Source organism: Vanellus vanellus (assembly GCF_965231255.1).
Source record: "Vanellus vanellus genome assembly, chromosome: 5".
Classification (NCBI taxonomy): domain Eukaryota; kingdom Metazoa; phylum Chordata; class Aves; order Charadriiformes; family Charadriidae; genus Vanellus; species Vanellus vanellus.
The window spans coordinates 3,061,232-3,074,727 of record NC_138910.1 but is presented as its reverse complement, the minus strand read 5'-3'; the positions used below and the strand labels follow the sequence as shown (position 1 = coordinate 3,074,727).

At 36.4% G+C, this 13,496-nt stretch overlaps 1 protein-coding gene across 1 annotated transcript in view; it reads left to right on the top strand.

Moving 5' to 3' along the window:
• EPC2 (enhancer of polycomb homolog 2) overlaps positions 1-12,173 on the top strand; it is a 50,361-nt gene extending 38,188 nt beyond the window's left edge. The window contains exons 11-14 of the mRNA XM_082483958.1: positions 5,552-5,688; positions 7,566-7,725; positions 9,454-9,787; positions 11,183-12,173. Of these exons, the coding sequence (XP_082340084.1) occupies positions 5,552-5,688; positions 7,566-7,725; positions 9,454-9,787; positions 11,183-11,255 (704 nt within the window). The 3' untranslated portion in view covers positions 11,256-12,173. The remainder of the gene's footprint in view (positions 1-5,551; positions 5,689-7,565; positions 7,726-9,453; positions 9,788-11,182) is intronic.
• The last annotated feature ends 1,323 nt before the right edge of the window (positions 12,174-13,496 follow it).

Here is a 13,496-nt window from a genome sequence, read left to right as displayed (position 1 = left end):
CCAGTAGTAAGTTAGTGAGTATACTGAGCAGGCATGAAGAAGTCTGACAGATACCAACAGAAAGCGCTGTTTTCATAGTAAAAAATTTTGATGCTGGAAGCATCCAGTGATTCACCTTCTCTGATTTTTCAGAAAATCATCAGCCATTGGTTAAGTGTGATTGCCTTTTCCCTTAAATGTCATCTCTAACTCTTGTAGCAGGTGCAGCCATCTCTTACCATTTGGCTTTATGACCTGATAGCTCCAGATAAGCCAATGGCTGTCTTGTTTAATGTAATACTATTTGTAAGCAATAAATTTCTGGTAGCATCTTCACAAGAATATATAAAATATACATGACACCTTCTGATCTTTGTAGATCTTTTGTTAGCAATTTGGCTATAGAAGCACTGCAGTTGGAATAAAAGACACCAAAAGAAAAAATTGCTTTAAGCTTATGTTACCAATCTTTACATCACTTGTTTCATATACTAGGAGTTGTAATTGCTTAAGATTTAACATTGTCACTTCTTTCTAATCGTAAAAGGATGTTCGATTCTTTAAAAAGCTGAGCAATTGGAGATCTGCCAAAAGAGATCTACTAACAAGCATCTGAGCATTTTCCTACTCTATTGTGTATATACAGAATTAGGTATTGTAGAATGGGATACTTAGATAATATAATAAGCTGATTCTAAGTTCCATAATCAACTTTAAATGTATGTGGAGTGGTCTGTCTCTTTTAACATCAGTTGCAGGATTGGGTATTTAATCTTCAATAACGTACCTTTAGAATTCACTTGTAGAAATCAAATTTCTTGAAGACAAAAGCAGTTTTCTCTGTCGTGGTTTTAGAAGACTGATGGTTAGCTTATTAAGTAACACCAGTGTAGCACTGACACAAGCACAGAATATTTACTTTCATAACTTATTTTCAGTATAGTCATTGCAACCTTTAAATTGTGTTCTCTCTCATTAAAAGATTTACTCAAGAATATTTTTCCACTGTATGGAGGGAACAGATATAATGTGCTGTGGTCAGGTTTTGTGTGAATTTTTTTGGTAAGGAACTTGAAGGGCTGGAGAGTTGCCCTTGTAGCAGAAAGGGGCAAATTTGTGTGATGGGATTAATGATAAACACCAAGAGATGTCTTATTAAAGCAAATGCAGAAAATAGAAAGGAATACTACTTGTCAGAGTTAAGGATGTGAAACATGGGTCATAAGCTGTAAGGAACAATGAAGAATTTGCTGGTAGCTCTTTATATAACAAGAGCAAGAAATACTGCAAGATTTCTGTTTGTATGAATAAAGTATAATGACACCAAAGTAAGGAGAGTTGCTGAAAAAGATATAGGTTAAGTTGATTCTTTCTGTAGATTTTTTTTTTTTCATGATAATGTCATAAATATTAATCTATCATTTAAGGATTAGCTAGATGTAAAACTTTGAGGCTTTAAACAGAGTTTAAGCCATATGTTCAGGGAAAAGGGAGGGCAGTGTTTTGGTAGGGAACTGTGTATATATAAGAAAGAAAATGTCGTTCCTTCCTGATTCAGGTGACACCATCAACAAGAATAAAAAATCTAAATTGTTGGTGCTGTATGGCAAATTAATGACAGATGTGATAAACACATGCGGACTAGCACTCACGCACTTCAGGATTTCTGCTGTTAGGGAAAGAGAACTAAAGGAAAGGATAAAGAAATACATATTTTAATGATGGGGAAGACAATAGAGAAATATCTAAAAAAAAATGCATAAAACCAAATCTGATAGATCTAAGCTGCTTTGTAGAGGAATAATAATTAACTTCTGTTATATAATCTTAGGAATCATCTGAAGAATACATTTAGATTTGAATAGAGATCACTCAGTAGTTGAAATACATTGTGCAGGGAAATTTATGGTTATGGAAGACCTTTGTCTTCACAGATTTAAATTACAAAACAAATCCCGTAATTCTGGTAAAGGATCAGATGCAATAGACAACAGAATTCTCCAGCAAATAACTGAGCCAGCAAGAGGCACTGCTGTTAAATTTTCTCCTTAGTAAATAGTGAGTAAATTTTAGAAGGGCTGGTCAAAGTCTGGTGGTCTGTTAAATCAGCACACATACTATTGCTGCATTTATTAAAGTAACTGTGTTTGGGAGATCATTTTTGAAATCAGTTGATTTTATAGCACACCTACCTGTAAGCATAAAGCTATCTCTAGAGGCAACAATGACAGTGGTTAAACTGATTGTTTTTGTCTTTTTTCTTTTAGTTTAGAGAAGACTTGGAGTTGCTTACTCTGGTTTTCCGTGTGCAAGAATATTTAAAGTTACCTCTGCATTGTATTTTTCATTTGTATTAATAAAGCAACTCTTACTCTGGTAATTCCTCAAACGCTAGGCATTGTACAAACAGAAAGACTTACTTTAAAAATGTGTGATGAGTCTTTTCTTGAAAGTGCCTAATCAGCTCATGAATAAAGAAACACTGTTTCAAGCTAAATTATTCTCTTGCTCATGTTACAAGAACTGCAAATGGGAAAACTGGATTTGAGGAACTTCAAGAGACAAGGTCACTGAAACAATCTGATCCCTTTGATCAGTAGTGTAAACTCTTCATAGTCTTACACACTATATCTGGAAAAGTAAGCTGGTCTCTTTGTCAGAGTCACCTCCAGAAGAATTCTCTGCTTGATCTAAAGGGAGATCAACAGATGAGCTAGGGGTACAACTGATCATCAGGAGAGATGATGGAGGAAGCATGTTGCCAGGAATTGGTAGATAGTACTACTTATGACACCTAACTGACACTTAACCTGCTTGCTGAATTCCAAGAGTGCAGCTCAGCTGATTTTTGGGACGGAAGTAAGAAGTAGGCTTTAGGCAAACTCTTCAGCAGTTTGCAGTACAGTCAATATGTCGCATTTGGCTTCCAGTCTGCTTGAGCTGCAGTTCCAATGACCCACTCAAATAGTTACCTGTTTAGTTACCATGTCCCTAGATGCAAAAGATAACTGCAGCTGATGGCATTCTCAGTTGAAGAGTTTTGCTTTTACCTTTCAGAGTTGGTTTGTTTTTTTTTTTTTTCCGGAACTAGATACCACGTAGAAGTAATTAGATTAATGAAATATCACTTTTGGGGGAGCCGGAAAGATGATCTTTGATTAAAGCCTTCAGATCCAAAGAGAAGTGACAAAACCAAAGATGTTAAGGAGGAGGGGAGCCTGGAAGACTTACTCTCGCATTGACTTTTTACCCTGTTCTGTTGTAGTATTTCAATACAGTCAGCTATGGTAAAATAGAAAATACTGATATTCAGCAGTGGAAGCTAAAATTCTGGTAAATAGAACCGTTAATAAGAAGCATAGAACCCTTGCACTTAACTATGACCTTAAAGGCTAGCTTGGGACATCTTAGAGGTTTGCTATTTTTTTTTTCTCCAGGACCCTTCAGGTGTTTGATTTGGCAGAAGCAAATGATATTAAATGTGCTAATGAACATCCGCTGTTTTATAATAACAAGGCTAACAGCTGAGTTCAGTCTGACCACTGAATAAACATCTGGTGATAGGTAGTGAACTGAGTGGAATTTAAACATGGAAAGGCAGAGTAAGCGATTATTACATTACTATGATAATCTTCCCTGTACCTTGTCATAGAGTGTTTTATGACTTCATGGTCTGTGTCAAACTGAAAAGGAAGGGAGATTGAAAATACAGAATTGATATGTAGGCTAAAGTAGATGCTCCTCTGATGTAGAGACTGCTTTCTACATTATGTCTTTACAGTCTGGAGAAGAATAAAAGTTTGAGTCTAGATGAATGCCTCTGTACTGCAGACAAATAATAGCTAATTATGGCTAAATGCAATTTAGGTATTTCTTTGTGCTGTATAAGCTTGTTCTAAAACATTTTTTACTTAAAACAAAAGACATGTCCTGGAATTTCTTACCTCAGAACTTAAAAATAGAAATACATATATATGTAACGTTCCATAATGCTGTTCTTGGCTCTGTTGCCTTTAGTAATGCAACACGTTTTGGGAGACTGCTGTGAGGGAACTTAACAGGTTTAGCTCACTGAATGCTAAGTTAAGTGCTTGTAGTAATAGGTAACAATATTCAACAGGAACAAAGTACAGCTAAACATGAAATAAATTTGATTTTGGAATATGTTGGAAATGATAATAAAAACCCTATGATCTAATAGGAATAACTGTGTAAGTCATTGGATTTTTAAGTGCCCTCCAAACATGGTTGAAGCCTGTTTTAATAACGCAGTAGTAGAGAAGTTGTTTCAGTACTAATTTCTAAACAGTCACAGTCTTAATTTTGGTATTTATTCAGAATGGAATTTCAGGATAACCATGAGTATTGCAACTAGTAAATGAAAGAGCCAGACCCTGAAAGACAGATCGCTTCATCTTTTAATGTTAGCTCAGTGTCTCTTGATAAGATGATACTGCTGCAGAATCCAGGTGTTTGAGATGAATGACAGCTTCAGTCTTTGAAAAACACAGTTCAGAATAAACCGCTGAAATGTAGTTAATGGGAATCTTTGAAAAGTGAATTGTCTTTTTACTTCCTCCAAGGAGTATTTAGTTCTCAGGTTAGCATCAACTGCACAAAACTCAGGTTTTAACTGAAACACTTGACAGTATTTTCAGTTTATCAAGTGTGCAGTTTGGGGGGGGTGGGGGTGGAATATTGAGAACAGCTGTTTTGACTTCACCATTCCCTTCACTTTTTGTGAGTTGCATTAACCTGGTTCTCATAAATAAATAAATGTATTATGTCACTCTTAAACTCTTATTCCATTAAAAAAAAAAATGGTGGAGAAAATCCTGTTCAGGTGAAACTTAAGCATTTCCTTCACGGGGGGAAAAAAGTGAAATGGGAAAGCCAAACTGGATTTGCTAAATAAGCAGTGCTTTGTGATATTTGCAAACACTTGCTGAGTTTTAGACCTGGAGATTGGTTTTGTCATTGTATATTAGCTTATGGTCCTTTCAAGTAAGAATTGGTATGGAACTGTTACAAACTATTTAAATAGATGAATTTTAGTTGTGCCGTTGAAGCAGGTGTTCTCAAATGCCAGGCGTATGCTTCCTTTACAGAGTCCATTCTGCTATTAGAGAAAAGGACAATAATAAGGGACTATAGGAAGGAGAGTTGTACAGGAATAAACTCCCAGTGGTTACTGGGAGAAAAGGCACCCAGCTCAGCCTAGTATACTTCTTCCTTAGCTGTGATTTTTAGGACATGCTTGTTTTCTTTAAACCAGGAAAAGAATTTCTTTAAGCTTTTGCCTAAAGCTACTGGAGAGAAAACCACCAAAGATAAAAACTGCTTAAAAGCAATGAAAGCTATGAATCCTTTTGTTAGAAATAGACTCAATTCTGAAAGAACACAACAAACAAATTTAGCTTGTCCTCTCCTTTACATAAGAATATATGAAGATCTCTTATGTTATATGTTGTCTTCAACCACTTGTTATTGAACAGGGATGCACTCTTGCATTTCAGATGTATTTGTTTTGTGCAGGCCTATTTTAACACTAGCTTCACTTTCTTTTCTGTAGTAACAGGGGGTATCACAGAGGAACAATTTCAGACACATCAACAGCAGTTAGTTCAAATGCAGAGGCAACAACTTGCTCAGCTTCAGCAGAAACAGCAATCTCAGCATTCCTCACAACAGACACATCCGAAAGCACAGGTAATGCACTCTAAATGTTGTCATATGCTGATATCTTCCTTTTTGCTTACTGTGTTTTTCATCTCTCTTACAAGCTTAATATAACACCTCAGTAAATACATTAAATTTTAGAACAAATGTAGAATGAGTTTTGGTCAAGATGCATTTCCAATTTGCTGTATAGTGCCCAAAAGGCAATTTGTGCTGTAGCTAATACAAATGCCTTGCTTTCATTTTTCTGTTTGGAATGAGATAAAATTTTAAGTTTCAACATGAAAACCTGTTGGTTTTGTTTGGTTGGTTTCTTTTTTTTTTAAGTTACAGAGCTGCATTTTAAAAGTTGATTTGGAGACTTCATATTTTAATGTTAGTTGCATCCACAGAGTCAGTCAGTGTAGAAATAGCCAGTGCTCTATCAAGTCATACTGTTTTCATTGGTTTTATCCTCCTTTGTATAAGTGCTCCAAAGAGACTCCTTTATTAAAACTACTTTATGAGGTATTGAATTTTGTTATGAACAGATGTTCAGTGAGTGCTAAAAATTGGTAGCTTCTGAGAGGAAAGATGTAGTTTTGCATATCTAATTTGGTTCCTTCCCCATCCCAAATGTTACTACTTCTGTCTTGCAAAAGAATCACATTTTTCCTGTGCAATGCCTTGCAAGAGAAGAATATGTGTTTTTTTCAAGCTTAGTTTTCTGTTGGTTTCTTACTGAGAAAATATAAAAGCTGTTGCTGTTGTCTATTACTAGGAAAACTTACATTATTTTGAGCATATTATATCTAATTACCAGTGCTGTTTGTCCTTTCCCCTCAGTGTTTTCTGCTTTGATTAACCAGGGATTCTGTATTGGTGGTTACTGATTACATTTTTTATAAGTGTAAAAGACATGATACCAGAATATTTAAACAAAAGGAATGAATTATGGATTTTTAAGACACTCGGAATGTCTATGGAAAGTAGTTTTCTTAGTTAATAAGAACTGAAATTGCAGAGTGGTGCATTCATCTATTTCAGCGTATCTTTTCAGTACTTACCATTCTTTCAGAGAAACTGGAGTAATAGAAGATATATACCTCCAGAATGTGGTGGGCAGTTACGCTGTGGTACAAATTACTCCATGAGAAGGAATGTACCATAAATACTGAAAATTCTTTAGCCTTGCAGTTGCAATGTATTTGCTGCCTGGAGACAAAAGAGAGAAGGAAATTTAAGGCATAGTAGTTTTCTTAGAAGAAACTACTTAAACACATAGAATCATAGAGTGGTTTGGGTTGGAAGGGACCTTCAAGACCATCGAGTCCAACCCCCCTGCCCTGGGCAGGGCCACCTCCCCGCAGCCCAGGTTGCTCCCAGCCCCGTCCAACCCGGCCTTGAACACCTCCAGGGATGGGGCAGCCACAGCTTCTCGGGGCAACCTGCGCCAGGGGCTCACTGCCTTCACAGGAAAGAACTTCTTCCTAGTATCTCATCTAAATCTTCCCTTTTCCAGTTTGAAGCCGTTACCCCTCACCCCATGGCTCCCCTCCCTGATCAAGAGTCCCTCCCCAGCTCTCCTGGAGCCCCTTTAGGGACTGGAAGGGGCTCTAAGGTCTCCTCAAAGCCTTCTCTTCTCCAGGCTGAACAACACATCTTGAAAGTGATCTGTTGTGCTAAAGATGTGCATTTACCATTGACCGGCTGAATTGTGCAGGACTTACTCAACACTCATTTGGGCACTAGTTTTCAACTTTTCATCAGACCTGTGATACGGAACTATTTAATATTATGGTGTAATGTTATTACATTTGGAAGATATATTTATTTACTTGCTGGTAACTGTATATTATAGCAATCATAATGTGGCATTTCATTTTGTACTTGGATAATTATAAATATATATTTTTTTATTCCCACAGGGCTCCAGCACCTCTGACTGTATGTCAAAAACACTTGATTCAGCCAGCGCCCACTTCGCTGCATCCGCAGTGGTTAGTGCACCTGCTCCGAGTCGCAGTGAGGTAACGAAGGAACAAAACACCAGCCACAACAATATTAATGGTGTTGTCCAGCCTTCAGGTGATGATTTCTTAAAACTTGTGGTCTAGTGTGAGCTGAGAATGTCAACTGATCTTATTTCTGATTTCTAAAATGCTATTTAATAAATAAAATATATTAATTGTGGTAGTTTTAAATACTGTTCTTTAAAATACTTTTGGGCAATGGCACATAGGTTTAATATGGTAATAAAACTACCAAATGCTCTTTTACATTGAAAAGGCATTGTTTCTGTTTTCTTTTGTAGGGTTTTATCTTTTATTAATCTGTTATGATCAAAAGGATAAGTGACAGCATTTTAAAAACAGTGTCAATGTGTAATTAAAAAAAATCAATTGCTTAAAACATTAAGTACTTCGAGAAGGAAATAGAGAAGTTGCTATGTTGTTTGGTCATTCTCTCACTTGTGTATCTAGACAAAACATACTCATTCATCAACTACTTCTAGCAATTCTTTTGACATTACTGTACACTTCAGATTCCATTGCATTTAGATTCCTCCTAAATTCAGGAAAAAGTGTAGACATTGGCATTCACTACCTTCCCCCAGCCTATTCCTTCTGAACCTCTGTTGCCAGAAGACAGTAATGCCAGTCATGCTGGTGCAGTAGCCATGTTGCAGAGAGACAAATGTTATTTGGAATTTGACTGCAATAGCAAATAAAAGGCTTTTAGAGTAATTTGTTGCTTTAACAGCTAATGATGTGATTAGTTTTATAGGCCTTCTGTCAGGCTGGGTTAATGATAATACGAAATGAATAGAGGGGAGAAAAAACACAACTGAATAAAATCAATATGCTGGAACGGTTCCAGGAAAGAAAAATACAACTATGTATGATTCTCTAAGATCATATCTGAGAGGGTAATGCTTTGAGGGGTATAAGATCAGACACATGGTAGCATACCATGCCAATACACGGTACACAGCTTTATGATTGATGAAAGCCATTGCAAATATTATGCATGTAAAATTAGACTTCTTATTGCTCTAAAGCTGTAAGTGGCAATAATGTAAAATAGCTGTTCTTCTTTAGGATAGGAAGATTTGTAAATTGGGAAACGTTAGCTGAAAGCAGATTTTTTTTCAGGAATAAGAATCTAGGGGAAAATGTACCCAGTTCCACTGTGATCAAAATCAGAACAGTGAAACAGCTAGGATACTGAGATGAAATTTGAGAACCTTGAGTTCCACGGTGTATTTTCAAACCTGAAGTTTCTCACAACTCAGGAGTGCAAATGGAGCACTGCAGCATAATCTGAAAGGAGTTTTCTGCTTTGCCTAGTCTTAGACCCTTAGTTTTGCTGCCTTGAGGGTGACCGGTCCCCTGAACCTCTTTATGTTGCCAGCAGAACAAGGTAGGAAGTGAGGAGGTGATTGAAAGCATCGGAATTCGGCTTCACAGCTGGTCTCTTGAGTTTGCCTAGCTAAGGTGTTTCCCCATTCAATTTACTGCTATGGGGAATGTTGCTCCTTCAATTTAAGGCATCTAAAATGGAATATACAAAGTTGGGCAATGTTTTTTGTTAATACAGGAACTTCTTTCACTTTCTGATGTTCTTGTGAATGAAAAAAAAAACACGAAATACTTCTAATGTTAACTAGAAATATTTCTAAAATTTTACTTTTTTTGAATCTTTAAAAAATCAGATTCTTACACAATTACAGTGACACATATACTGAAAGCATTACCCTTGAGGTTAATCTAACGAATGGCATATTTTTAATTACCAACATTTGTTTTGTAACAGGAACCTCCAGAACCTTATACTCCACCAACATGGCTTTATCATCCAGCCCAGGGATTTCAACTGTACAGCTCGTAAGGACAGTTGGCCACACCACCACAAACCACTTAATTCCAGCATTGTGCACAAGCAGCCCTCAAACGCTTCCCATGAACAATTCTTGCCTGACGAACGCAGTGCACCTCAACAATGTCAGTGTTGTTTCTCCAGTCAATGTGCATATCAATACAAGGACTTCAGCACCATCGCCAACAGCCTTAAAACTTGCCACAGTTGCTGCCAGTATGGACAGAGTGCCAAAGGTAACTCCTAGCAGTGCCATCAGCAGTATAGCAAGGTAAGCGTGTAGCAAGTTGGAGCAGTTTTAAGTTATGTTTGTGCTACATAAACATGCCCCTAGATGTGCTCAACTCTGCATTAGAGCACTAAAATAGAATTGTTTCCACTTCTAAGAGACTACTTCTGTATAGTAGAAGTACTACTTCCCCAAAACATCCAGCCTCTGGCTTCTTCAGCGTGGCTGTGGCAAACTACAAAAGCTGATTTTGCAGATTAACCCCCAAATAATTTGCACTGATTTTAGGCACCAGTAGTTTTGGTAAACTTCCATAGTGTTTAAAATGGTTTCACTTTAATCATTTTCATTTGTCCCTTCTCATGCAGCACTTGCAGGTAGATTTTATCAAACTCTGTACATGGTCTTCCATAATTTTGTGTAGCCATATTGTAAGATGCAGGCTGGCACATACCTATTCTATATTTACATATGAATATATGCGTTATATCTGTGTGTAAAATAAACCCAGATATGTGCCAGCCCGCATCTTCTGTATAGAGATAGATATTTATTCTCATTGAACGGCAGCAATATTATTTCAGGATATTTGGAAGATGTTTCATAGGAGCTTGCAGTTGGATAAGTTTTCAGAAAATGGCAATATTTGGGCTTTGTTTTAAGTCTCTTCTGGATTGTATGATGTTTTAAAAAAAGCACATTTTATGAATTAGAAAAGTAAAAAATGGATATTAGCAAATGTGGCTCACTGATTATTTCATAATGCTTCTGGACAGGTTAAAATGAGCTTTTTGAGATGGAAAACTGCATGTATAATTTAGTCACTGCATAGATTGAGAAAAAGGTATTTTTAAATTAGCAATCATGCCTTAAAGCATACTTTTATATCGTTAATGCATTTAGTTCTTATTTGCCTGAAGTCAGAGGTGTATTTGAAGTCATGACAGCAAATGCCTTGAAAAGTACCACCTTAGCTGAATAGGTCTTGGGCTTCTCTAGAGAGAATGATAATAAATTAGAAAAACATTTAAGTTTTCTTGTGCTAGTGCTAAAGCGGAATTGGGGGTGGAGGGGAGATTATGTTAGAACAATGCTTTGCTCACTAACAGAATAATTTGTACTGATTCATCATGGTATACCTTGACTTGCTCCTTCAGGAAACTTTTGACTTTTTAGTACTCTTATCCATAATTTAAGCTGGTAATTTACAGTTAAAGGCAATAATCTTGCAGAAGGGACTGCACTGTTAGTGGAGTGAAAGCAGTTCTTAAATGTCAGTATTTAGTTTTAAATAATCTCTTTCTAGTGTATGTGTTAAGGTTTCTCCCTGATGCAGGTAACAGCTGTGTAAACACACTTATTGCATGTAAGAAATTATTAAAACTGTGTAAGGAAATACATTCTACCTGTAACTATTGAATATTTCTTTTGTTGCAGAGAGAACCATGAACCAGAACGACTGGGTTTAAATGGCATAGCAGAGACAACAGTAGCCATGGAAGTGACATAACCTCAAACCAGTGTCTCAACCTGTGCTAATGGTGTAGTCATTTATATTCCAACTGAATGCAAAATACAGCACTCTGTGGATCACAGAGAACTAAAATGGACCTAAATGGACTATCATTATATCGTGTATTAAGTCGATATATAATGTAAATTTTGTAAAATTGGGAAAATCACTACCTTGTAAAATAGTTTATTTGTATCATCAATATTATTTCTGTTACTTGAATAGTAGATATTCATCATCATGCTTTTGCACTTGAATTTGCAACTGAATGGATTAAAAAATAATTCTTTAATGGGATCATGAGCATGAAATGGGATCCTGCATCACTTGTTTTAACTATTTATTTTGCCATGTTTACATTTTGTATCTTGTACAAATAAATCCAACTTTGTGTCTAAAAAAAAAAAGTTAAAGATTCATAGCTAGGAAACAAAATTCTTGTAATTTTTTTCTAAAGGAAATGTAAAGTTTTCACTTGGTTCATTTTGTTTCACAATTTGACTAGATGGACTTTTTGGTAAATACTTTAGTGGCATTTCACTGTCAAATATGAAGTTCAAGGCAAAATAGTATTTTCTATTACTGTGCAGGGGAAAGGGATGGATCGATACATGCAAATTTAATGTAGTAACTCACTTTTCCATATATTTTGAATGTATATTTCTATTTATAATACCAGTTTATAAAAAATAATTACACAAGAAAAAACTGACTAGGAAAATTATGCATCTAGCACATATAAAATTGTGCAGATATGAGAAAATTTTCAACTGATTACATTTTATCTGAAGACTGCATATTTTAACCGGCTTTAAAACTGTAACACACCACATAAAGGATATTTTACCAGGTATGTATTGCATTATATATCATTGCAATAATTAATTATTGGATGTCTAGATATCGAGCCATCCCAGGTGGTGGGGGGGAGGGAGGGTTGTGGCAAGATTGTCTTTTCAATTTTGGAGAGTTTTCCTGTGGCTACAAGGCAAGTAACGGGTTGGAAAAAGTCTGACTGTAAGCGTTGGACACCTTCGTAGTGTAGTGTTTTAGTGACTTTTTTTATACGGTTCTTGTAAATTAGATACGTGTAGTGGTGTTTCAGAATGTTTGTTTATGCACTAGTTCAGACAACTTTCCCTGTTACTTGTTCTTGATAAGTGAAAACTGCAGGGAAATAAAAATACATATCAAAACATGGACATGTTGCATATGTGTTTATTTCACAATGTGCAAGTAATGTAAGTGTAAGTTTTGGAGGCTATTAGTAGTCTTTTGATGATTTAGACCAAAGCATACGCACTTTTTCCCAAAAGGTTTCAGTTTATGCGATGATTTCCTGTGCTTACAGTATACGGTAGAGGAGGGGTGGTCTTGTAGTTGGGACCTGAGACCTGGGAATAATCTGGACAAGCCAGTTTCTTGTTCTGCCGCAGAAGCTTGAGGTGTTACTTTGTGTGAATCATTTGAATATTCTACTGTTTGGTTCTCCACCTGTAATTTGGGTAATGTTTCTCTATTTCTTATAAATCATAGAATCATTGAGGTTGGAAGGGACGTTGGGATGTTGTCTAGTCCAGCCATCTCCCCCAAGAAAGTCAAGATAGGGTTTGCCTATATGTCATGCAGTCAGTGTATTTTTTACTCTTGGCTTTTTATATAAAGAGCTATTTTTAATCTAAATTGTGTTTAAATATGTTTTGTCTTAAGTCCTGTAAGTTAAAAGTTCTGACAGTTAAAAACACTTGCAGAGCTTTAAATACTGAGGGCTTCTCAGAAACTCAGATGTCTGAAGTTAACTATTTTTTGCTTAACTGGTGTTTTATTTTCTATTCAGTGTGAAGTCTGCACGGAGATGTTAATAGATTGTATCTGTTGAGAATAGTTAAAGGCACCCCGGACATTTCAGTGTCACTGCCGTGGTCAGGCGAGGTGCGATGGCAGGATTGGGGGTGTCAGCACAAGGGGGAGGCACCTGTGCAAAGCTTATTCATTGCCCTTTCTGCACTGTGCCTTCACAGGAACTGCTCCTCCCCAACAGATTGTTCTTTACACATATGGCTAAGGTTTTCTGTCGAACTAGGTTCATTTCTGGAAATGACTATGATCTGTGTAGTCTAAAGTATGAATGATTTTTGGTTTTTGAAAGCAGAATTGTTGCAAAACAGAGTCTGAAAAAAAAGTTACTCTCCTTGCTATATAAAAATGACCTTGCTTCTCTAACACATCCCCAAAACC